This window comes from Leuresthes tenuis, unplaced genomic scaffold (assembly GCF_036924035.1).
Source record: "Leuresthes tenuis unplaced genomic scaffold, fLeuTen1.0.hap1 SCAF_1, whole genome shotgun sequence".
Taxonomy (NCBI): domain Eukaryota; kingdom Metazoa; phylum Chordata; class Actinopteri; order Atheriniformes; family Atherinopsidae; genus Leuresthes; species Leuresthes tenuis.
In genome coordinates this window covers 6,218,535-6,245,256 of record NW_027325355.1, presented here as the reverse complement: position 1 = coordinate 6,245,256, position 26,722 = coordinate 6,218,535, and the positions used below count along the sequence as shown (strand labels likewise).

The 26,722-nt window shown below is 41.6% G+C and overlaps 2 protein-coding genes and 3 pseudogenes across 2 annotated transcripts in view; 3 read left to right on the top strand and 2 right to left on the bottom strand.

Annotated features, from left to right (window-relative positions):
• Nucleotides 1–916: 916 nt before the first annotated feature.
• LOC140297220 (5S ribosomal RNA) lies at nt 917–1,022 on the bottom strand (annotated as a pseudogene).
• A 338-nt stretch (nt 1,023–1,360) lies between these two features.
• LOC140298448 (5S ribosomal RNA) lies at nt 1,361–1,469 on the top strand (annotated as a pseudogene).
• A 1,863-nt stretch (nt 1,470–3,332) lies between these two features.
• Nucleotides 3,333–3,438, bottom strand: LOC140297270 (5S ribosomal RNA; annotated as a pseudogene).
• A 4,273-nt stretch (nt 3,439–7,711) lies between these two features.
• Nucleotides 7,712–26,722, top strand: part of LOC140296317 (NLR family CARD domain-containing protein 3-like) — a 57,793-nt gene continuing 38,782 nt past the window's right edge. Inside the window, exons 1-3 of the mRNA XM_072379713.1 lie at nt 7,712–7,765; nt 10,288–10,398; nt 10,483–10,502. Of these exons, the coding sequence (XP_072235814.1) occupies nt 10,331–10,398; nt 10,483–10,502 (88 nt within the window). The 5' untranslated portion in view covers nt 7,712–7,765; nt 10,288–10,330. The remainder of the gene's footprint in view (nt 7,766–10,287; nt 10,399–10,482; nt 10,503–26,722) is intronic.
• Nucleotides 11,129–22,110, top strand: LOC140294721 (NLR family CARD domain-containing protein 3-like). Its single transcript, XM_072379609.1, has 6 exons — nt 11,129–11,242; nt 12,631–13,895; nt 14,445–14,618; nt 15,559–15,720; nt 21,303–21,349; nt 21,476–22,110. Exons 1-6 carry the CDS (start codon nt 11,129–11,131, stop codon nt 22,015–22,017), a joined length of 2,304 nt encoding a protein of 767 aa, XP_072235710.1. The 3' UTR covers nt 22,018–22,110.

Here is a 26,722-nt window from a genome sequence, read left to right as displayed (position 1 = left end):
GTGCAGCTGATGACCAGACCAGAGGGAACTGAGGAAAAAGGTGAGGACATGGCAGACCTAAAGCTAAGACAAAAACACAGAACAGGACAAAGAATACAAAACGGTCACAGAGACATTGCACTACCCTCCTATCATTACGTCAGTGAATGGAAATTGGACCTGATGTGATGTATAAAATTAGCATTGATGTGAAATTCAGGACCAAAGGTTTCTCAGCATGTAACTGGATAGTTAGTTATTCATTTCACCCTATAGTGAAATTAATTTAGAGGTTTTAATTTTATGAATGATTGCTTTCTTGGATCGTACATAAGGTTATATATGTCCAACATGTGATTTCCTTTGCCCTTGGAGTTATATCGAAGGCTGAATATCTTGTGAAGGATTCAAAGATATTCCAAGTGATTCCTGCGTCCAGTATAGAGCTTCTAGTGTTTTTATAGCTGTGAAGCACACTCACAGACCTGTGCAGTAGCTTTAGGCAGCCAGCCAAAGCTATAAATAGTTTCTCCTTCAGATTAAATCCTCCAAAATGAACCAGCAGGAAGGTGACTGATCACCAGACAAACAAAACAGGCAAAACAGCTGAAGCTGCATTACAGACAATAAGAGATGTGGAAGCAGCATCAAAGCTGAAAAATGGGAACTTTAAACCTCGTTGGATGTGAAATTAAATGTGCTGAAGAGCAGGATTTCTACACACGTCAGTCATCATCATGATGTGAGTGTTCAGCTGCATAGAAACAAAAGAAGAAGAAGCTCCACTTTAAGACTGTGTGATTCCAGTGATGATCCAGCATTGATCACTTCCAGTTTCTGGAGAATTTGTTTAAAAAAGAAGCTTTCTGGTGAATTGATTTGATTGTGGATGTGAAGTGTGTCAGCGCCCCCTGCAGGTTGTAGAGAGATTTGAAAAAGCTTACAGCACCTGGTATTCCCAGGCGGTCTCCCATCCAAATACTAACCAGGCCCCCTGCTTAGCTTTCGAGATCGGACGTGTTCAGGGTGGTGTGGCCGTAAGCAAAAGTCACTGCAACAAATATCTATTATATAGCTGCTTGAACCATATGTTTCTTTTAGTTTTTCACCTAATTGGCTTGAGGGGCTGATACTGATCCTGCACATGTTCTTCTCTCTCGTGTTGGTTCTCTGCAGCTGAAAGTGAGACTCTCAGATAACTTAGTGTCTGTCGACCTCTTCTGTTCCCTGTGTGTAGTTTTGTGTTCAGCGTCACACAGAGAGACCGAGGCTGCTTAGTTAGATGAAATCATCACAAATTGCTCATTTTTAAACAGTTACATGATATTCTGATAGATGTTGTTTCAGCATCTATAAAACCTGATCTGTGACTGATTCTCTCGCTTACGGCCATACCACCCTGAACACGCCCGATCTCGGAAGCTAAGTAGGGTCGGGCCTGGTTAGTACTTGGATGGGAGACCGCCTGGGAATACCAGGTGCTGTAAGCTTTTTACACCTGCAGGAGGCGCTGCTGCTCACTCAACACGGACAGCTTCTTGACATACTTCACATCAGGAAGGAAATCACTCAAATAAATTCACTTTTCAATCTTTGTCAAAGACTGGAAATGAGCGCACACATAAACCTCATTTAGGTCACTCTGTCATATCATCTTCCAGCACTGCTCAGCTCACAGTGACTTCATCTGTCTCAATTCTTCTGGATACCAAACACACACAGATATTATTGTCTCACATTAGTCTGCAGACTGTTAACAGATCTTCCTGCAGTCTGCAGATTCATCCCATGTCCTTCCTTCCTAAGAATCCCTGCTGATATCCAAGGTGCTGATCCCAGATCTGCTCAGATGTCCCAGGTTCTCCTCTGCTTTTATCCTCACACACTGAACTGTCTCCTCATCTATGTTTTAACAACCAGAACCCACTGATGTGGGCTCAGAAATAAAGTTTCCAATGTTTTCCAAACACAAATGAATAAATTACAGAGATTTACTGAGGCCAGATAGAAAAAGTGCACGTGCAGCCACTTTAAACTGTCAAACAGGCAACTTTATATCTAACAGCAAACACTGAGAGCTGCTCTGCAGAATAAATACTTTTACTGGTGGAAGTGTTAGTAAATGTTGCTGATGACACTTTGATTCTTTTGCCTGAGTGAGGTTTTAGATTCAGAACTTTTACTGGGAGTTGAATATTTCTCAGTGTGGCATCAGTGCTTGTAGAGGATCTACACCACTGTCACCTGACTCAAAATCAACACTAATCAAATTGAAAGAAGTTCATAATCAGCTTTTTTAAGTGAATTATAAGCTAAAGGCTTCCTGTTTGCCCCAGGTTAGGGCTAAGCTGATCCGGGTCAGGGGGTAAGTTGCACCGTCTGGAGGTGAACTGACCGTCAAACTGAATCTAAATCAAACCCATAAGAAATTTCAACCATAACTTACCTCTTTGAAAAACTGATTTAAAAGTCCATTATTGTTTTGTAAGTGGTCATATTAATTTTCTTCAGGATAACTTAACATTAAATCTGATTTAAAAAAAAAATGTCATTAAAGTTGGAATCTTCCCTGAAACAGAAATGCTTAAGTGGAATGAATGAATAAATGTCCCCAAAACTTTCCATCCTTCCACTTTCTTTAATTCATGGTTTCAGGGGGAGTGGAGCCTATCTGTCACAGAAACTCCTCAACATTCCAGTCTAATAACAAGTCTGAAACTAAAGCAAAAACTGCAGCCCCAAATGAACATTGGCATGATATAGGCTGTGTCAAATGCAAAAGCAGTCCCTGTTTCCCTTTTTGGAACTCATCCTTTCTAAGGACAAAGTTAAATGTATGAGGATCAAACACAACAAGTACCTGGGACATGTCAACAGATTCAGGAAATCCAGGAACCAGCAAACTGAGAGCCACAGAGAAACTGAGGCGTCTGCCAACAAATCAGCAGCAGCTGAAGCTGATCAACTTCCTGATGTGTCATGAGGTGATCACATGTTTCAACAAAAGACATCAAATAACAGCTGAAGCTGCATTACAGACAATAAGAGATGTGGAAGCAGCATCAAAGCTGAAAAATGGGAACTTTAAACCTCGTTGGATGTGAAATTAAATGTGCTGAAGAGCAGGATTTCTACACACGTCAGTCATCATCATGATGTGAGTGTTCAGCTGCATAGAAACATAAGAAGAAGAAGCTCCACTTTAAGACTGTGTGATTCCAGTGATGATCCAGCATTGATCACTTCCAGTTTCTAGAGAATTTGTTTAAAAAAAGAAGCTTTCTGGTGAATTGATTTGATTGTGGATGTGAAGTGTTTCAGCGCCCCCTGCAGGTTGTAGAGAGAAGAGAAAAAGCTTACAGCACCTGTTATTTCCAGCCGGTCTCCCATCCAAATACTAACCAGGCCCCCTGCTTAGCTTTCGAGATCGGGCGTGTTCAGGGTGGTGTGGCCGTAAGCAAAAGTCACCGTAACAAATATCTATTATATAGCTGCTTGAACCATATGTTTCTTTTAGTTTTTCACCTAATTGGCTTGAGAGGCTGATCGTGCACATGTTCTTCTCTCTCGTGTTGGTTCTCTGCAGCTGAAAGTGAGACTCTCAGATAACTTAGTGTCTGTCGACCTCTTCTGTTCCCTGTGTGTAGTTTTGTGTTCAGCGTCACACAGAGAGACCGAGGCTGCTTAGTTAGATGAAATCATCACAAATTGCTCATTTTTAAACAGTTACATTATATTCTAGAAGTCAGAACACAGTGATAGATGTTGTTTCAGCATCTATATAAAGCTGATTTGTCACTGATTCTCTCGCTTACGGCCATACCACCCTGAACACGCCCGATCTCGTCCGATCTCGGAAGCTAAGCAGAACACAGAAATATTATTGTCTCACATTAGTCTGCAGAATGTTAACAGATCTTCCTGCAGTCTGCAGATTCATCCCATTTCCTTCCTTCCTAAGAATCCCTGCTGATATCCAAGGTGCTGATCCCAGATCTGCTCAGATGTCCCAGGTTCTCCTCTGCTTTTATCCTCACACACTGAACTGTCTCCTCATCTATGTGTAAACAACCAGAACCCACTGTGAGCCTTCCCAACATTAGGACTGCTTTCAGCCTACATGGATGGGACAGTAATGGGTGGTGTTTCCATCGGCCGGTGACAGACATAACAACAAAAATAACTAGACAGAGAAGAAGAGACTGAGCGTGGCGTCTGTGACAAGAAGAGTCAGAAACTAATGACATGGATAAAAGTGAACTCTGCTCACAGCAGATTCAGAGCAGGAAGTTAGTCCTCACCCATCACTGTGTTTAACTGTTTGAAGCTGTCGGCTGGAAGAAGAATTCTTGGCAAATGTGTTGACAGTGTAGATTATCTTCAGTAATTCCTTCTTCATCCAGTTTAAAATCACAGAGATTTAAGATTCCTCAGATCAGATGATGATCTGGACATTCTTGCATTAGCTCTCTGATCTCAGTGAGACTTCCTGGTTGAATAAAGGTGATGATGTGAGGTTCAGTTAGCTTTGCATTCACAGAGCTGTTGAAATTCCCCTTAAAACAGGTTACTTTGTACTTTTAGACCAAAAAGGTACATTTCAGAACCTGTACTTTTTAAGTTGAAGCAGAACTTTTATTTTTGACAAAGTATTTTAGTTAATTTTTTACAAAAGTATACGTGCCTCTACTTAAAAAGAGGTTCTGTGTACTTTAGCAGCCTCTAAAGGAGAGTCAGAAATCATCAGTCACACCTGAACACACCTGAGACAGCCCTACAGAAAGCACAGACGTGTTCATGAGTGGAATTTAGAGGTTGAATCATTCAGATAGAACAGCAGTACAAAGTTCAGACTTTGTTGTTCAGTAACTTGGAGATGTGTTTTAGCTCCACTGGTCAGACAGCTTCTATCAGTCCTGCCTCCATCACAGGTGGATTCTGCTCTGACTGGTTCCAGGAAGCAGCTCACCTGCGTCTCAGTCTGTCGGGTGGAGACTCTTCTTCTTCTTTAGCTCTGAACAATCTGTAAGTTCAAACTTTCCTGTTTGTTTCTGCTCTGTAATGTTGGAGAACATGTTCACTTCTTATTTCAGAGCAAACGTTGATCAGTTTGTGTTTGAAAACAAATATAGATGATTATCAGATTATTGATTAACTGGAATCAATCAACATGATGATCAGCTGATGGTTTTTTGTTAGTTTGTTTCCTTCTCAAACAAACTGCTTCATGTTTTTATTTCCTGGAATCAAAGTGTCGTCTCCACCTTTAAAGTCAGAAAGAGCAGCTTCCTGTCAGACCTTCCGTTATGAAGCTGTGATGCAGTGTATGTATGAAGGTGTTTAGTGTTCATTGTGGTTCAGTCTTTTCACTTCCTGCATTGTGCTGCAGGATCCAGTTGGACCAATCAGAACCTGCAGTGTGGGATTCTGCTGCTCTTTCAGTCAGACTTCACATTCAGACTGAAATCATTCTTTAAATCATCCTTTAGTTTCTGTTGTTGATATTTATTCATTACATCCACAGTACAGATGCTGCTGTTTTTAAGGTGTCAGCAGGAGAAGAAACTCTGAAGTGTCTAAAAGTCAGTTTAGAGGAGATGTTAAAGATCAGGGACTGCATTCATAAAAACTCTGTAAAGAGCTGCTCCTGCTGATGAAAATCTAACCAAATTCTTAGAATGGTTGAGAATGAAAGAGTAGATCCTACAAAAGATAAAAGTTATTCAGCAACATGTTAACCCTTAAAAGGAAGGAGGATTTGAGTTGATTTCAGGGGCGTCACTAGGTCTTAAGGACGGGGGGGCTTAGCCCCCAGAGAGGAACAGGATGTGAGCGAACGTAGCGCACGAGCACAAAACTTCACAAACAGCTATCAGGCTGAGAAACTTTTCATTATTATTATTTCAGTCTGTTTTTTAATATAGTACAACAACTATCACAGGTTTGCACAGTAACAGCATGTTTACAGCATTAACAAGAAAAAAAAATGGCTCCAATTGCGAGTTACTTGGTTGATGGAAGCAAAGAATGCCGTCTGTTTTTAAAGGCTGGCACATGGCTCTATCACTCTGCTGTGACTCAGAGGCTGAAGCTCGTCTTTTTCAATTGACATTGTTTGACACAGCCAGGAATGCAGCCGACGCAGTGCACTACAGGACGTTCCACATGAGCAGCTGCTCACAGGCACTGTTAGGGTAACAGCTACCTGGTAACTTGGATGCTTGCCAGGGGCGGTTTTTGCTATGATCAAAGTGGGAAATCAACCCAGGGCGCAATCTGTGAAAGGGCGCACGAGAGGAAGAAAAAAAAAGTATTCAGTTATTTTTATAGCTGAATATACAGATTCGACTGTTTGGGTTTTTCTAGTTCCAACAATATGTAACAAGCTGAAACCATACAGCATATCATGCAGAAGAAGAAGACAGATGCAGATTACGTCAGAGGCTTTTCACAGAGCAAGTCAAGTGCGTGTTCAATGAAGGATGGAATATAAAAGGTCAAGAAAGTCATCAGGTGCCCAGTTCAGGAAAAGAAGGAAATAAGAAGAAGAGGACCCAGAACCACCACTGATGGTTGCCTTCAGAGAGGGAAACATGTCTGTAATCTGAGACAATAAGATGGAGGGTTTGAAAGAGGAGATGAAGCATCAGAAGCTGTCAGACTCCTCCTCCTCTGACTCAGTCTCAGAACAATGTGGAGTTAAAGAAAACACAGGCATCTGTTTTAAAGGACTCACTGATGTTATGACTGGAAATCCAAAAATGATATGAAATTTGAGTATTTTATCCATGAAATATCATTGTGTTCACCTTCTGATCAAACTGTTTCATCATTCTTTGGGGACCTGGGATGTATCTATATTGGCCACTAAGTTACCTTCAGTTATGACACAAGAACATTTACATGAATTCTTCCTGAAGGGCAACAGCTCACAGAGAGGCTGCAGTATCAGTAGCTCCTGCACCAGGAAATTATTTTCCTTTAGAAAATGTATTCCTAAATAAAGCAAGGGTTGTCTGTAAAAACACTAAAATAATTTCCTCCGTACTTGTGCCTATTCAGTAACTGTTATAATAAACATCAATACTCACATTATAAGGACAGCAGGAGGCTGAATCTGTGAAATCACTGTAAAAGTAAAACTTACAATGAAAAGACAAACCCACAGAGTCACCTGATGGAAAAAAAAACATACAGAGTGACAAAAGATGCTTCTACAGGTCTGCAATGAACCTGTTTGTCTGGATTCAGCCTGTATTTTCCATCCTGTTTGTTTGTGATGGATGAAAGATTAACATTTAAATCAGCTGATGGTAAGAGAATCAAGGAGGTTGTTGACAGACAATATATCTTTGGTGACACAGCAAGTGAATCTATAATGACTTTGTATTTACTGTTTCTCAACCTCTTTTTAGTTTATGAAAGTAAACTTTGAATATGATATGAGACTTTATGCAGTAACTTCACTACGGGACATGTTGACCGATCTGTTTGAGGGAAGTTACTTAATATCACTAAAGTTTCCTGAACTTATCAGGAAAAGATCAGTTTTCTTGGTATTTGTTTTACAGTTGAACAGTTTCACAGTGATGCCGGGCTGTGTAAAGTCCATCAATCATTTAGATGTTAACATTTCTCCTCCATAGTTAAACTGAACTATTTAGGATGTTAATTTCAGACAAAACGCCTCTCTGGTTGTGTCTTTCAGAGTTTAGTTTCACTTTCCACTAAACTTCCATCTTTTTGTGACGCAGATTATTTGCTCCGTGAAATTCTCCGTCTGAAGGTAACGGAAACTATTTTTAATGTTTGACAATAATATCTGCTGTTGGCAGCTTAGTTCAAGCAGAAACAGACACAATCTACCGCATCGTCCTTTCTGTTGATTCACTGCTGTAACTGTAAAACTGTAACTGTGGGACCAGTGCCGTGCACAACATGTGTTACTTTTTGTGTTACTGAGTGAGAACAATATGTGGAATAAGAGCAGCAGCAGACTATAAAGATGGCCCAGGCTTAAACACTGAGTTGTTGTTACATGTCAGCTTCAAACTAAAACATGGAGCAGCATCCCAGTTATTATCTGGGAGGGTTGTAAAGGAACTCTTGAGGAGCTCAGAACCCCAGAATTTATTTTTCTACATTGATGTTACACCACCAGATCAGAGGAGGAAACATCTTCTCCGAAGGCGACGAGTTTCATTTGCTCTTTCATTTATAAGTTATAACCAAAATGATTGAAACAAAGTCACACCCTGTCATCAGTTAAACACATTGATACATTTTACTGAAATAAATAATAAAAATATAAAATAGATAATGTAACATATTGGTGATCATGGTGTAATTAAAACCAATGTTACAATAAAAATGTTTTTCATTAACAAAGCGAAGTATTGAAAACAGGCACCAAATCATATATATGATCATTTATAGATTAGCTGACAGATTGTACAACACAAGGGACTGTTACATGCATGCATTTCATTAATAATGAAAAGCATTAGACAATAAATCATATTTCTTTCACAAGTTCTTACACAATATTGGCATTAAGAGACCATTTCCTAATATTCCTATATTCATTTAAAGAGTTGATTTCAGTTTTAAATTCTTGAAAAGATGGGAAGGATTTGGAGAACCTGGCTTTGTGTTTTCTCAGTAAACCTGAAGGATTAGCAATGAGTTTAGTTTCAGAGTTTTATGTCCACAGTCTTTCTGCAGCAGAGGACATGAAACCAACGTCGAGCTGCTTTGGATTTTAGATCATTTGTTTCTGATTTTGGCTCTTTTCTGAGCAGGAACCCTGCATACTAACCTTCAGGGACAATTTTTATGCATCCACTGTAAGAATGGTCTCTAAAACCACGTTTCAGTCCATTTCTACACGCCTGTCCACTGTAAGTTTAAAAAAGCAGATGGAAAGTTAATTTTTAACAGATTCTAAGATTGTGGAAAGTCTTTGTGAAGGATTTATCCCCCTATAACACCCACTGAGCAGAAGTCCAGCTGAATGCATCTGACAGTGCTGTAATAGGTTCACTACAGACCAAAGAGGGTCAGACTTAGCAAAGAATCATATTTCAGAACAACACTGGCTTGTTGATTGGCAGATACAGTCACTGCAGAACTTTATCTGAGCTTTTCTAGGATTTGTAGTTTTTACCTGAGCAAAGAGCATCCACTGTAAGCCCAGCCCGCAGTGTGCTGAATTCTGGCTGTTAGCACAGCATCTGGCTCAGTTTCTGAGTGTTTGTCTGGTTCTGTAACTTCATGTGTTGGAAGCAATAAACTATATTCACTCTACTTAAAGAACTTTAGCTTTCCTCAACAATTTTCATGTTTCAACTTTACATTTCTTCCATTTCAGAGGAGATCAGTGAATCTTTTATTGCTCTGCATCTCTTCACAGAAATGCTTGTTAAGGCATCATAGAAAGTTATTGTGACCTTCAGAGACTTGTTGCTGCTGTTCAGCTGAAGATAAACTTTTAAAAACATTTTCACTTGTAAATCCTCAGTTAATCAAATTCACGGGCTGGAAAAGTTGTTTGAGCTGAGGATGACTTTACCACAGTGATGTTATGTTCTGGGAGAGGCCGGATCTGATTGATGCTGCATTCCAGCCTCATCTGCTTTGACTCTCTGATGACAACAGAACGGTTTCCTGTAACCTGTAAGCTGTTTGTTTCTGCTCTGTAATGTTTGGGAAACATGTTCACTTCTTATTTCAGAACAAACTTTGATCCCTTCTGAGTTTTGAGACAAATCTGCATGATTATCAGATTATTGATGAACTGGAATCAAACAACACGATGATCAGCTGATGATGTTTGTTTTCTACATGAAGAACTGATCTTCATAGAATGAAACCGTCAGCTCCTCCATTACAGTCAGACACAGCAGCTTCCTGCTGCTTCCTTTCTCATCTTTGTTTCTTTTTGTTTGTTGAATTCAACTAAAAGTTAAAACGTTTCATTCAAGTTTTTATCAGACTTTTTATTTGTACTTTCAAACACAAGATGGAACCTACAGACAAAGATGGAACCTTCCCAGGGTAGAAGGTTCTGTTATTAACAGCATATTAGTCCGTTTCTGGTTCAGACGTTAAATCAGTTGATCTCCGTCCTGTTTCATGTCAGTAAATGTACGTAATGGTCCATCATCATCATGAGTGTGCTGGGTGGTAGCTCCATGGCTCCATCTAGCGGACTGATGGAAGTACAGCAGCTGATCTTTTTACAGCCAAAATGATGGAAATGAGGATTTGAGTTGATGTGCAGATGAATGATTTGTGTTTCCTCTGCAGATGAAGGTAGAAAGTGTGTGTGAGCTGATGTGAATTCAGCAGCATGGATCAGTGTGAGGACACTAAAACCACTCTGTGTGGGGAACATGAGAGCCAGAGCAAAGCTCAGAGGTGAGATGACCATCTCTAACTGTCCATGACTCTTCTCCATGTCAGAGCTCAGCACTCACATCACCAAACCACCTTTATTCACAGGAACCAACCAGAACCTGAACCTGAACCAGAACAAGAACCTGAACCCAGCTGTGTGTCCTTTAAGAGCGACTGGTCAATGGGTCGTTATTATGACTTCAAATCAGACCAACATCCATCCTTGTGTGTAAATGTGTGACAGTGTCCATGTTGAAGGAGGAAAGAGTCCATTAATTATCGTATTAATGATAGTACCTTCATAGATCAAATGCACAACAGAGGAACATAAATGTACATTTATGAGGAGCTAGAAACGTAACTCAGTGTCATGGTATTACTGTGGAAGATCCATTTCATAAGGGTGGTGTGTGATGAACATCAGAACACTGAAAGCAGGAATGAAGAAGGAATAGGTGGGAGATCACCAGGAGGTTCACTTTAAGATTATGAATAGAAACTAAGTAGAGATACATTTAACTTATAAATTAAAGATCAAATGAAAGTCATCGCTTTCGGGGAAGATGTTTCCTCCTCTCATCTGGTGGTGAAACATAAATGTAGAAAAAGCAAATCTGGGGTTCTGAGCTCCTCAAGAGTTCTTTACGACCCTCCCAGATAATAACTGGGATGCTGCTCCTTGATTTAGTTTGAAGCTGACATGTCTACAATGAAATTTTGTCTCCTGTATTTGGGAAATAATCATCAGATGATGTTGTACAGTCATCGTCTGAGGCCTTCACACTGGGAGCTGCCCAGTACAACCAGTCTGATCCAAGCACACACTGGCTCCTGCTTCCTTGCTCCAGGGCACTTCAGCAGGGAGGTAAAGCTTTCTGAAGGGGTTGCTGAGAGCTGTTGGACCCAACCAAAGTGAGCTGAAAGCTCCAAGCAGCTGCAGACTGAGCTGTTGATTCTCAGTGGGATCAGCAGGACTAGTAAAGCTTTCTCACTGCAGGGAGTCCTCTGATTCACTGTTCACATCCACACATCACTTCATGGAGCTTTACCTTGTGTTTGTCTCTGTGTGGACAGACAGAATGTGAGCTCATTCTTCATGATTCCTCCACAGAGTGGACCAGCAGAGCTCAGAGGTTCCCAGTGGTCAGTCTGCCCAGCAGCATCAAACACAGCTGGACTCCATGTTTATGGTCTGTACATGTACAACAACTACTTTTCCATCTATTCTGTTCACAGTCATCTCCATGCTGCACTTTGTAGACCAGTGGATTGTCAGTGTGTCCAACATGGATCTGATGTTTGGCTCCATGATTCCAGTCTGATTGGCTCATTCATATAGTATTCTGTTCCAGCTGCTGGAGGACAACATGGTCACTTTTGTGAAGGAGGAGCTGAAGAAGATCCAGAAGGTTCTGAGTGCAGATTACCCAGAATGCTTAGAGAGTCAGAGGGAGGATGAGGATGAAGAGCAGAGGAGCAGCAGAGAGGCATTAGTGAAGATCACAGTTCACTTCCTGAGGAGAATGAAGCAGGAGGAGCTGGCTGACCGTCTGCAGAGCAGTAAGAGGATTTCTCTAAAGATTTAACCTGCTGGATAAATGACACATTTACTGATGTCTCAACACACAGAACAACACATGTTCAAATACTCATTCTCAGAGAAATTAAAAGTTTGAAGATTTTCTGTGTATTGTATTGACTGATCTTATTTGTTGTGTTTATTTAGAACTTTCTGACCCAGTTTTCCGACATAAATCTGCTCTGAAGAAGAAGTTCCAGTGTGTGTTTGAGGGGATTTCTAAAGCAGGAAACCGAACCCTTCTGAATCAGATCTACACAGAGCTCTACATCACAAAGGGAGGGACTGGAGAGGTCAATGATGAACATGAGATCAGACACATTGAAACAGCATCCAGGAAAGCAGACAGAGCAGAAACAACCATCAGACAAGAAGACATCTTTAAACTCCCACCTGGAAGAGATGAACCAATCAGAACAGTGATGACAAAGGGAGTGGCTGGCATTGGGAAAACAGTCTTAACACAGAAGTTCACTCTGGACTGGGCTGAAGGCAAAGCCAACCAGGACATCCAGTTCATGTTTCCATTCACTTTCAAAGAGCTGAATGTGCTGAAAGAGAAAAAGTTCAGCTTGGTGGAACTTGTTCATCACTTCTTTACTGAAACCAAAGAAGCAGGAATCTGGAGCTTTGAAGAGTTCCAGGTTGTGTTCATCTTTGACGGTCTGGATGAGTGTCGACTTCCTCTGGACTTCCACAACAAGGAGCCCCTGACTGATGTTGCAGAGTCCACCTCAGTGGATGTGCTGCTGACAAACCTCATCAGGGGGAAACTGCTTCCCTCTGCTCGCCTCTGGATAACCACACGACCTGCAGCAGCCAATCAGATCCCTCCTGACTGTGTTGGCATGGTGACAGAGGTCAGAGGGTTCACTGACCCACAGAAGGAGGAGTACTTCAGGAAGAGATTCAGAGATAAGAAGCAGGCCAGCAGGATCATCTCCCACATCCAGACATCACGAAGCCTCCACATCATGTGCCACATCCCAGTCTTCTGCTGGATCACTGCTACAGTTCTGGAGGATGTGTTGAAAACCAGAGAGGGAGGAGAGCTGCCCAAGACCCTGACTGAGATGTACATACACTTCCTGGTGGTTCAGGCCAAAGTGAAGAAGGTCAAGTATGATGGAGGAGCTGAGACAGATCCACACTGGAGTCCAGAGAGCAGGAAGATGATTGAGTCTCTGGGAAAACTGGCTTTTGAGCAGCTGCAGAAAGGAAACCTGATCTTCTATGAATCAGACCTGACAGAGTGTGGCATCGATATCTCAGCAGCCTCAGTGTACTCAGGAGTGTTCACACAGATCTTTAAAGAGGAGAGAGGGCTGTACCAGGAGAAGGTGTTCTGCTTCATCCATCTGAGTGTTCAGGAGTTTCTGGCTGCTCTTCATGTCCATCTGACCTTCATCAACTCTGGAATCATCCTGATGGGAGAAGATAAACGATCCAAGAGGTCTTCATTTTTTAAGAAACCAAAACTAATAAAGCTCCATCAGAGTGCTGTGAACAAGGCCTTACAGAGTCCAAACGGACACCTGGACCTGTTCCTCCGCTTCCTCCTGGGTCTTTCCCTGCAGACCAATCAGAGTCTCCTACGAGGCCTGCTGACACAGACAGGAAGTAGTTCACAGACCAATCAGGAAACAGTCGATTACATCAAGAAGAAGATCAGTGAGAGTCTGTCTGCAGAGAGAAGCATCAATCTGTTCCACTGTCTGAATGAACTGAATGATCGTTCTCTAGTGGAGCAGATCCAACAGTCCCTGAGTTCAGGAAGTCTCTCCACAGATGAACTGTCTCCTGCTCAGTGGTCAGCTCTGGTCTTCATCTTACTGTCATCAGAAAAAGATCTGGATGTGTTTGACCTGAAGAAATACTCTGCTTCAGAGGAGGCTCTTCTGAGGCTGCTGCCAGTGGTCAAAGCCTCCAACAAAGCTCTGTAAGTACAAACATAGATAGATTTCTTTTTAAATACATCTTTTACTAATTAACTGGAGAAAAACAGCAGAATCAGCGTTAAACTCAGTTTCAAATTAACTTCAGTTTATTTATAAAGTGTCAGTTCACAACAAAATATCATCTTACAAGTGATGTGAGATGATACTTTGTTGGAAATAGAAACTCAGCAGTTTCTCTGAGGAAGAACATGGTGACAGTTATTTATTAATTGTAGAATTAATTATTTCAATTGATTAATTTATTTATTTATTTGCTCCCATCTCATTAGTTAGTTATCTGACTGAACTAACTCAAACAATCAATGTGAATTAGACAGATGTAAATTTAGTTTTACTGTCTGTTTTGTTGTGTTTGAACATGAGAAACTCTAAAAAAACATGTTTAGCTTCTTTTATTTTATTTAAATACTTTATATCCATGGACAAATAAACAGAAACAAAATGGGAAACATAACTCTTCCACTAATCAAATACGATTGTAGTTTAATTAATGGATTAAGTTGTTTCCTTTCATCTAATTTCCTCCTCAGACTGAGTAGCTGTAACCTCTCAGATGAAGGATGTGCAGCTCTGTCCTCAGCTCTCAGCTCCCAGTCCTCCAGTCTGACAGAACTGGACCTGAGTAACAACAACCTGCAGGATTCAGGAGTGAAGCAGCTTTCTACTGGACTGAAGAGTCCAAACTGCAGACTGGAAACACTCAGGTAAGGATTCATGAACTTTTCAGATGAGAAAAATAACAGCTTCAATGAAACAGGTTGATCTGTTCTGCCTTTTGATTATCTGGTTTAAATAACTCTGATTATGAAGATAATGAAATATAACACACACAGTTTAAAGAAATGCCAAAGTGCTCTTTTACTCTGACTCCTTTCCATTCCTGTAGATTTGTCCTAAAACACAGATCCATCACATACCCAAAGTAAACTACTTTACAGAAATATGAGCTGTTTTTCCCCTAAATGTGAGCATCAAACCACCATAACACCAGGCCAGAGATACCTGCTGAGGAAGAGAAACACAAGTTAATGACAACAATGATGTCATATGAACATGGAGAGTAAAGAGAGCAGAGGGAGGAGAGGTGCATCATGGGAGCTCCCCAGCAGTCTGGGCCTATAACATCACTATGGGATGTTTCAGGGTCACCTGAGCCATCCCTAACTATAAGCTTTATCAAAAAGGAAAGTTGTAAGCCTAATCTTAAAGGTAGAGAGGGTTTCTGCTTCCTGAAGCCAAACTGGCAGCTGGTTCCACAGAGAGGGGCCTGATACCTGAAGGCTCTGCCTGCCATTCTACTTTTAGAAACTCTGGGAACCACAAGTAAACCTGCAGTCTGAGAGCAAAGTGCTCTGTTGGGAAAATCTCCAACTATGAGATGTTTCTCACTCAGTCCACAGAGTTGCAGCGTCAGACAGACTTCAGCCAGTAACTGGATTCTGCTTCTCTGCCTGTGAACAGTTCTCAACATCTCATAGATTGTGATGTCATTTGTTTCATGTCGTCCTCAGAGGGACCAGTTACAGTAGTTGATGATTCTCTGACTTTTATTCAGTTCCATCATCAGGTTAACATTTGATGAGATTCAGCTTCAGTTTCAGAGCAGTTCTCTCAGAGTTTCTGTGTTGTTTTGTGTGTCTGCAGCCTGTCAGGCTGTCTGATCACAGAGGAAGGCTGTGCTTCTCTGGCCTTAGCTGTGACCTCCAACCCCTCCCATCTGACAGAGCTGGACCTGAGCTACAACCATCCAGGAGACTCAGGAGTGAAGCTGCTGACGGCTGCACTGAAGGATCCACACAAACTCAGGTATGGAGAGGCCTGCTGCAGCCACACACAATGTCTGATAGAGGAGGAAGAGCTGGAAACACGTTCTCTGTCCTGCACTCAGCCCTGTGTTTTTGCTTTCTGCTGAGTGTTACATGAACAATCACACATGTAGGAGTGTCAGAAAAATTATCCTAAAATTAGGCTCAGAGTCGCTGGATACGATTAACACAAAACATTTATTTCTTGCAAGAAAGAGACAAGTCTGCACAACCTGTCAGGAAACTGGCTCAGAGTTGTCTCCCAAACAAAATGGTACTATTGCTATTTATATTGTTTATGTTTGCTGGCCACACAATGTTATGGGAAAGGGACATTTAATGTTTTGGGAAGACGAGTTCAGACAGTCACTTTTGCTTGCTACATAGTATTATGAGAACCAAAAGACAGGAGGAGTCCCTGACCCTGACCCTGGATCAGATACAGAGATGGGTCCAGGACATGTTAGCCTAGCTTAGCACAAAGATTTATAAAACCACGTTCACTGCACATCTGGAAATGTGTACATGTGGACCAGCTGGTACCCTTATAAAAGCACAGAATCAGAACCGGATCCAGTCCTTGGTTCTCCACACAGCTCTCTGAAGCCATCCACAGCAGAGACAAAGCCTGGTCCAGCTCTGCTTCATTTCTCCTAACAGAGCGGGCAGTTTGTCCGTGCTGGGCAGAAGGGAGAACTGTGGGTATATGAAGGGACATTTCTTCAGATCCTTTTCAGGCAGCTGTTAGAATGAATCACATTGTGTTAGAAAGTGTAGCTGTGTCTCCACAGTGTTGCTGTTGGACTGTGTACATCCTCTCTGCTCTGCACAGAAGAGTTCTGGCCTTCTGTGGTTCTGACCGTCCTTCCAGATGAGAACGAAGTAGACCAAAGTTCAACTGGAGCTGTATTTGGTTGTTCTTCATCCTGTCTCTGGCTGGGATGAAGAAACAGAAATAAAGGTGGAGGACAATCCAATAAACACTATCCAAGGAATTCCAGAGAAATAGGAAGAGAGGGACACTGGGGGAAGGAGAGGAAGAGGCTGTAGGCTTTTCAGTGTGTTTCAGATTCCTGAAAACTGACCAGGCTGAAATAAATGAGTGATTCTGATCAATAAAACCACAACACCTGGCAGCTGATATACTTCCAATGACTATAGATTCTCCTCTGATCTTATTGTGAGCCTTTAATGTTCAGTGTGGAGGGTGGAATGAGGGGAGTGTTTCTAATCTAACTTTTCTAGATGAATGTCTTCCCCTGGCTGGCTGTGCAGCATTCAGATGGACCAATGGGTCTGAGAAAGTATCTGGATGTTTGGCTGCCCTGAAACATACTGAGAGGAGGAGTCAGCAGAAACAATGTGACCATCAGGAGAGACCATGATGTCAGAAACTGAAGTGATTTCATTAGAATTCTTAAAGCTCATATTTGGATTCAGAAATGAGTGAAAAATTAAAGTGAAAATTCTTCCAAACTTGAAGAGTTGAATTCAGAGACAGAAACTTCATCTCCTTAATCTGACTGCAGAAAACATTTGGTGCTCATAATAGCAGTTTGGAGAGCACAGCAGTGGCAGCATAGGAAAACTTTCAGCCGACATTTTGAGTTAAAAGTTGACCACAACAACCTGAATACATCCAAAACTTGCAGTACAGTTAGATTTAGGATTGTGGGTATCGAGAATGCCTAAACAAAAGCAGAAAAAGTCAATGCAGTCGGAGCTATTTGAGAGAGATGAAGTTAGCCAGGTGTCCCCAGCTAACATTAGCAGCGTGATGGAGGACAATGATATGCAGTCGGACCACAGCAAGGAGCAGATGGAAGAAGCAGGCCTTGGCCTTATATTGAAAGAACTGTGGCAGTTTGGGAAGGACAACAGCTGAAAGTGATTCGAGAAGAATTCAACAAAACTAACGTGAGAATCGAAGAGGCTGAAAAAAGGTCGAAAGTTGGATACAATTGGCTGAAGAAGCAGTTACGGAGCTGCTGAAACTACAGATACACCTGGATGCAAAGCTGACAGATTTGGAGGCCGCTCCAGAAGGGAGCACATCAGAAAACACAAAGTTAAAGAGGGAGTGGAGGAGTCGTCCACATCGATGGTATGCTATGTGGAGCACTTGCTACATGAGGATCTGGAGCTCCAGGACTCCTCTGAGCTGTGAGTGGAGAGAGCTCACCGCACCTTGAAGGGCCCAGTATGGTTGCCGCTATGGCAAGCCATTTTAACATTTAATAGCCAGATTGGATATGTGTTGCAGATATCTGTAATTCAGTTTAGCCTAGTCAAAAAGAACATTTCAGATATCCACAACTACGTTCTTGTTACAACAAATGACATCACTTTTGCCATCCATGTATATGAGGTTTGTCATTACTGTTATCTAAAATTCAGTTGTGGATATCCGCTACGTGAATTATGGATATCTGTAAGGGAATTACAACTACTCATAATTCCAGTTACAGATATCTTTAATTCACCTTCATCAAAAATATCTACATGTTCCTTTTAAGACACCTTAAATTAAGTTTTGACTAGACGAAATGACGTTGTCCGTAATTAGGACTGCTACCACAAAGCATTAGCCTTGATCAGACGGGTTTTGTTTGTCAGAGACAAATTTACCCCTCTTTTATCCCTCTCGCTCAGAGCAGTGTGTCTAAATTTCTCACATGTAGCCATCCTACTACATGCCCGCTGGACCCCGTCCCTACTAATCTTCTCCAATCCATTACTCCTACTGTTACTGCAGCAGTCACGCATGTGATTAATGCTTTACTGACATCGGGCACATTTCCTACCACATTCAAGCAAGCTCAGGTTACACCGCTGCTCAAGAAACCTTCCCTCCCTCCAACTCATGTGGAGAATTATCGGCCGGTCTCTCTCCTCCTGTTTCTGTCTAAAATCCTTGAAAGGGCTGTCTTTAATCAGGTCACCGATTACCTCTCACATAACAACCTCCTTGACCCTAACCAATCTGGGTTTAAAAGTGGACACTCCACCGAAACGGCTCTGTTAGCTGGGACAGAAGCCTTAAAAGAAGCCAGAGCGACAGCTAAGTCCTCTGTACTTATCCTGCTCGACTTATCGGCTGCATTTGACACTGTCAACCACAGTATCCTTTTGTCCATACTCTCTAGCATGGGCATCGCAGGGAGAGCACACTCCTGGTTTGAATCGTACCTCACTGGTCGGTCTTTCAAAGTATCCTGGCTTGATCACACTTCTGCAGCGCACCACCTCGCCACAGGGGTCCCCTAAGGCTCAGTACTGGGACCTTTTCTCTTTGCCATATACACCAACTCACTGGGACAGATCATTCGATCACATGGCTTCTCATACCAATGCTATGCTGCTGATACCCAGCTCTATCTGTCATTCCCACCTGATGACCACACGGTCATCAGGTGGGACCACACGGTCTCTCTGACATATCAACATGGATGAAAGCCCATCACCTCCAACTTAACCTCCCAAAAACTGAACTGCTTGTCTTCCCAGCCAAACCAACCATACACCACAGCATCTGCATCCAAACCGAATCCCTATCTCTTGCTCCATCAAAGGTTGCTAGAAACTTGGGTGTCATGATTGATGACCAACTAACCTTCAAAGATCACGTTACCTCAGTTGCTCATTCATGCTGCTTTGCATGACTAAACATAAGAAAGATCAGACCATACCTAACCCAACATGCCACCCAGCTCCTGATGCAGGCCATGGTCATCTCCCGCCTTGACTACTGCAATGCTCTCCTAACTGGTCTCCCAGCCTGTACTATGAAACCTCTACAGATGGTCCAGAACGCGGCAGCACATCTGGTCTTCGATCAGCCTAAAAGAATACCACCCCTCTGTTCATTGAACTCCACTGGCTACCCTTAGCCGCCCGCATCAAATTCAAGTCACTGTTAGCCTACAAAGTGCTTAATGGAACGGCTCCCATCTACTTGAATGCTTTTGCAAAGGCTTATGTCACAACTCGGTCCCTCTGTTCGTCGCAGGATTGTCGTCTAGCAGTGCCTACACCACGCCTAAGACAATCCAAACTCTTTTCATGTGTCGTCCCACGATGGTGGAATGACCTACCAAGCACTACCAGAACAGAACTGTCTATCTTCAAGAAACTCTTGAAAACCCAGCTCTTCAGAGAGCATCTCCTATCCTAGCACTTACCTTGTACTTCCCTACCCCCTCTATCTTTGCACTTTATCTTTCTGCACTTCCTTCTATGCCTGCACCCTATCTCTACTCTGTCACCTCTGACAGAGTCGGACTAGTGGGTTCCTTCTATGTAGTTTATTGTTAGCTTTTTATATAGCTTGTTATATCTTCATTTGTAAGTCGCTTTGGATAAAAGCGTCTGCTAAATACATAAACATAAACACAAACAAACCCAGGACAACATTAGACGGTCCTTGCATGTAATGAGCCACATAACAGAAAGTCATTTGGAAGCTGTATTAGTGGGGTTAGATGCAGAAAAAGCTTTGGATTGTGTCAATTGGTCTTCTTTGTGTCTTTGGTTTTCACAATACTTTCATCACAACAATAAAAGCTCTTTATAACAATCCAAGGACAAGAATTAAAATTAATGGACTGGTTTCAACCCCCTTTTCACTAAAATGAGGCAGGGCTGTCCAATTAGCCCCCTTCTATTTGTGATTTTTATTGAGTCCCTGAGTCAGTGGATTATTCAGAATAAAGACATTAAAGGAATATGTATGAAAGAAAAAAAATCTCCTTGCTTGCTGATGACACACTGGTACAGTTGTCAGAACAATCCCTTGGACAGTTGTTTTCACTTTTTGAATATGGATCCTTTTCTGGATATAAAATGAAAGTTTCACTAACCCAAATACCGAGGTTTAACTACAGTCCCTCAGAAAATGTGAAGAAAAGGTATAATTTGAGGTTGGAGGCTGAGTCCATGAGCTATCTAGGTTCAACAGATTTGTTGAAACTGTTTTCACTGAACTTTCTCCCCAAACTGCAGGATTACTTCCCAAACTGCAGGTTTACTTGTTGTTCCCAGAGTTTCTAAAAGTAGAATGGGAGGCAGAGCCTTCAGCTATCAGGCCCCTCTCTTGTGGAATAAGCTGCCAGTAAATGTCCGGGAAGCAGACACCCTTTCCACTTTTAAGATTGGGTTTAAAACTTTCCTTTTTGATAAAGCTTATAGTTAGGGATGGCTCAGGTAATCCTGAAACACCTCTTGTAAAGGTTTGGTAGGATCATAAAGGGGCACCCCAGCATTCTTGTTGTTAGAGAGTTTAGTTCTTATTTAGTTTTTATTTCTTATAATATGGTGGAAGGACCTTTTCATCTTTGTACTATTTGTATAATCTCAGATATACGACTGTGGGATTCAGCTGTAACATTTAGATGAATGGATGAGAATGGTGAAATGACAGTATAATGAACATGTGAATCATGAAAAATAATAATAAAAAAACATGTGGTGCTTTCAAACTTCAGAATGAGCTCAGACAGATTTCCTTCCATCCATTGTTCTTCTCTTTCTTCACTTTCTTTTCTTTCCTCATTTTCTGACCTCTGACCCCCCTCCTCCTTTCAGGGTGGAGCCTGCTGGAGAACAATGGTTGACACCAGGTCGGAGGAAGTGTAAGTGTGTTCTTCATCTGATTCATGACATCCAACCATCTTCACACTGTCCCATCACTCATTGATCAAAGTGAACAGATGATAGATCAGTAACTGCAGCTGGATTGTGTTTGTTCTCTCCATCAGATTCCTGTCAACTCACAATCGACACAAACACAATGAACAGAAACCTGAAACTGTCTGACAACAACAGGAAGGTGACAGATGTGGAGAAGGAGGATCAGTCATATCCTGATCATCCAGACAGATTTGATGGCTGTCCTCAGCTGCTGTGTAGAAATGTTCTGACTGGTCGCTGTTACTGGGAGGTCGAGTGGAGAGGAGAAGTTTCTATATCAGTGAGTTACAGAGGAATCAGAAGGAGAGGAGGCAGTGACTGTGTGTTTGGACAGAATGATCAGTCCTGGTGTCTGAGCTGCTCTGATGGAGGTTACTCTGTCTGGTACAATAACAGAAGAACACTCACCTCCTCCTACTCCTCCTCCTCCTCTTCTGTCTCTAACAGAGCAGCAGCGTATGTGGACCGTCCTGCTGGCACTCTGTCCTTCTACAGAGTCTCCTCTGACACACTGATCCACCTCCACACCTTCAACACCACATTCACTGAAGAACCTCTGCATCCTGGATTTAGGTTGTTGTTACCTGGTTCCTCAGTGTCTCTGTGTTGAGTATAAAGAGTTTCCTCCTGTCAGAGAATCACGGTTGAACAGATAGTTCAGTCTGTACATGTCTGTCTCTTTCCCTCAGAAACACCTTTTCAGATTCATGGATTCAGTCACTTTCTTTCCGGGACATCTTGTGTGCAGATGTTCACTTTTCTGTGCACATCTACGTATACTTTCATAGTGTAAAGTGCTGTGGGATTAATTCCATTTTACACATCGTTACTGACTTAGTTTTGCTCTATTCATTGTGTTAGTTAGCACATGGCTTGATGATGTAATTTCCTGTTGGTCGTGTCACTCGCGGTTTATTTTCTGATGCCACGTTGAATTGGTTTTGTTAAAAGTGTTGCACATGTGTGGAGGGACACAACTTGCTGTGAATGAAATATGTTGATCGTCAGAACAAGAATTATGTATCAAAAGCAAAATAAATGGGTCAGAAACTGACTTTAACTGTTACATGTACATGTATGTTCCTCATTGAGAAGCTGGTGTGATCTTTGTCTTTTTAGGGGCTGTATTTTCAATATTCTGCTCTTCTCTTCTCTCAGGACAAGTTTAATTTACACAAGAAATGTGTGTTTTAGTGTGTTTATTATTTTCAATTTGATGGGAAGATCAGAAAATGTCCAGGAATTCAACAAATCATATTCTGCGCTCAGATCTGTGTGTTTGAGAGCAGAAGCTTGTTAATGAGGCAGTTATTTCAGAACAAATCACATATTGTTTTAATCTCAACACTCACACCTGATATATTTGTGAATATATTAATATTTCCATCACATTGTGAAGCAGCTTCAACAACATTTGTTCAGTCTTTCTACGTGTTCTAATCCACATTTCTTACTGACAACATCTGGATTCAAAGTTCAGGATCAGGTACGACATCCTTTTCTGGTTGGGTGAGGTCCCCATCTTCTAAGTTCTTCACCCTCTGGTCCTGAATGTCCGTTTCTGTAGAGTCATCATATTTTTATCTGACACATACAGATGTGCAGTTTGAAGGCTTAGCAGTTCACCTCCATCTTAAGGTGAAGGGACACTCTTTTGAGGACAGTAATGTCCACATTCTAGACAAAGAAAACAGATGGTTTGGACTGAGGTGTGTCAGTGTGACCGTACAGACCTGCCAAGTGTGAATAGTCTTTAAGCTGCTGATCAGCCGACAGTCACCAACTAGTTAAAGCTGAAGACATCTTTCAGATGAGAAGTGAAATATTCAGAAAGTCCAGTTGCTCATTATTACAATGATAAGAAATCTACTAAAGTATTCAATCGTTTAAAAACACTCCCAATCTGACATGATGCTATTTATATTGTCACCGCCAGAGGGCGACAAATTCCCATCAATAAAGACTCCACTTCCTTCACAGTTAAAGGAGATTTTATTGACATTGTTTCAACAATCGATAATTACCTGAGGTCAGGTCGCCTAGGCAACAGGTCCAGAAGTGAAGACTCCAAAGACTCTCCTTTGAATTTCTCATGTCTGTGCATTATTAACTGCTCGCTGCTATAGAATATTAAAAATGAAGCCATTTTAAAAGATACAGCTCAGTCCACAACAGAGTACAAATATACAACAGATGTATGTGTGTATTGAACATCATGTGTGATTACAATGTAAACCTGTTCATCTGCACCTGTATTTGATCCGTTACAGCTTTAACGTTTCACAGAAATATTCCTTCTCTGTTCATGATGTCACATGTGTCTGCGTGCTGTCTGTGTTCCTGAGAGGAAGTCACACACCACAGAAACCAAGAGAAACAGCTTTAACACTCTGCTATATAGTATATCCAAGTAGTGTTTATAAAAGAAGTAAACTAATATGAAGGAACATGTTATGTGCTTGTAAATGTATGATCACGGTCAATCTGGGGACTAAACTGGGGTCCATCATTTCATCTATTAAAATATTTCTTCAAGCCACCTGTGTATGAGCAGCAAACTTTAAAGACACAGCAAGTGAATCTATATGTCTTTGAATTGACTGTTTCTTAACCTCTTTTTAGTTGATGAAAGTAGACTTTAAATATAATATGAGACTTTATGCAGTAACTCCAGTACAGACATGTTGACCGATCTGTTTGAGGGAAGTTACTTAATATCACTAAAGTTTCCTGAACTTATCAGGAAAAGATCAGTTTTCTTGGTATTATTTCGATAGAATACTTTTTATAAATGTTTTAACTTCTCAGAATTCAGACAGATGAAGTCATTGTGAGCTGAGCACTGCAGGAAACTGTTAGAACAGACCGACTTAGATGAGATGCCATGATTTGTGTGTGCTCTCATTCACAGTCTTTGGAGAAAAATGGGAAAGTTGTTAAAATAATAACCAACTTCATATGAAGTTCCATGGGACAGCACCTTCCTCTTTGGTTTTTGTAGAGAAGGAAAAGAGCTTTCAGCACCTGTTGTTCCCAGGCAGTCTCCCATCTAAGTGACCAGGCCCAATCCTGGTTAGCTTCTGAGCTCAGATGAGGTCAGGTGTGTTCAGGGCAGTACGGCCATAAGTGAGGGAAGTGAGATGCAGAAACAACATATATTATTAAATTAAGCTTCCTCGGTCTCTCTGTGTGACGCTGAACACAAAACTACACACAGGGAACAGAAGAGGTCGACAGACACTAAGTTATCTGAGAGTCTCATTTCCAGCTGCAGAGAACCAACACGAGAGAGAAGAACATGTGCAGGATCAGCATCAGCCTCTCAAATAACCTCTGATTTAAAATAGAGGAAACATGGTTCCAGCACCTATATAATCCATATTTGTCACAGTGACTGTTGCTTACAGCCACACCTCCCTGAACACACCTGATCTTGGAAGCCAAGCAGGGTCCAGCCTGGTCCTCTTGGGCAGTCAGAACCACCCGGAGCTGAACCCGCTCAACACTGTGGAGATGACAGTGGACTTTCATAGGAAACCCCTCACTCTTCCCTTCTCACCATCCTCAACAATACAGAGAATTGAGAAGGTGAGAGAATAAAATTTGTGTTTGTTTTCCAGAAGAATTGAGACAGATGAAGTCTGTGAGCTGAGCAGTGCTGGAAACTGTTAGAACAGACTGACTTAAATGAGGTGCCACGAATACAGCAGCTGGTATTCCCAGGCGGTCTCTACGGTGGCCCTGAAGTGTCAAAGAATACAAAAGCAACACAACAAGCCACAACGCTTGGGTTTTAACGGATAAAGAGAGGGAAATTAGGAAAAGTTTGAGAAGGAAGTGAGACACTGATGCTGGATAATGTTTATTAACTGTGCTGTTATCTTAGTTTCTCAACTTTACACAACAAATTACCATCATGTGTAAGCTAAGAGTCCTTTCCCCTTTGTATTTTACCAGATGATGTTTTGTACATTTTGTGGAATAAATCTTCAGCCTGTCCTGTCACACTGTGGCTCATGCTGCAGAAATCTTCAACAGGAAGGTATATTTTGATCATCTTCTTAAAGATTATGGATTTCTTCATTGTACTGTGAATTATCACTGAGATTACCACCCAGGTATGGCTGAAACTCAAAACATGCAAACTATGTTAAATGCAACAGATGAAGAATATTACATTCAGAAAAACAGAGAGGCACCCTCAAAATAAAATGTCAAATCCCACTACTTCGGGTGGCATTTTGCAAGGTTTCCAACTCTGCTGCGTTTTAGTCACTGGGATGAACACTAAATGTATGAGAATCTAAGTGAATCATTAACAATATTCAGTTTCTTACTTTGTTAATCAATAATTGTTTAAAACTTGACACCAAAGAGTATAAATGCAGTGGATCTACTTTTTCTCATGTGGTGTTTTCATATATTCATCCATCAGGTCCTGAAGCTGCCGTGGTGGATGAACTTATCCACAAGTATTTCACAGAGGACCCTGCCTCTGAAATCATGCTGGACTTACTGGCAGCCAAGCACAACATTTCAGTGAGTGTCAGCACTTTCAAAAGAAGACAAAATGCAGACCTGACCGAGAGGACGAACTACGCTCCAGTTGCTGCTGTGCAGGCAGCTTTTTCTGAGGAACCTCAGGGATCAGGCAGCTTTTAGGTTACAGAGCGATGTGGCAGCCTCTGAAACAAAAGTACTCTTTTACAGTCAGAAGATGTGATGTGATGAACAGAAGAAGAGAACCTGACACATCTGGAATAGAGTATTGTTCAGTGTGGCATGTTGGTGGCTACGACAAACTGAAACCTTTTGGAATTGCCTGAAGTGGCCGTATCGATGACTTCTCAACAAAAATGATGTGGCTCACATGTGGAAAGTCCAACAATGATCCTGGTGTCGGTGCTCAAAATGACATCGAGTGTGTCGCTGAGCTTTGAGTTTTTCCAATGCGCCGCCGCACAGACTGTGGCAGAAAATGGACTGATGGCAGCACTTCATCGTTCCTTAAGATCAGAGCACAGAGATGCATTTGCAGGAGCCAGAAGTCACATGTATGGCACTTCAGCATCTGAGCAGTGAACTGAAAGCTGGAGGTCCTGCTTTGGCAAACAAAGGTTTTTATCTCGTATTCATTCTTCACTGATTATCTACTTCACATCACACTTTGGATTTACTGTAGATGACTGTGCTGATGAAGGCAATGCTCGCTTTTATTTGGTGTTTTTTTTTTAATATGTTGAATCAATTCAGTTCCTGCTTAAGATTTTAAATGTCTTCTACATAATAAACTACTTAAAACACAACAGGCAGCA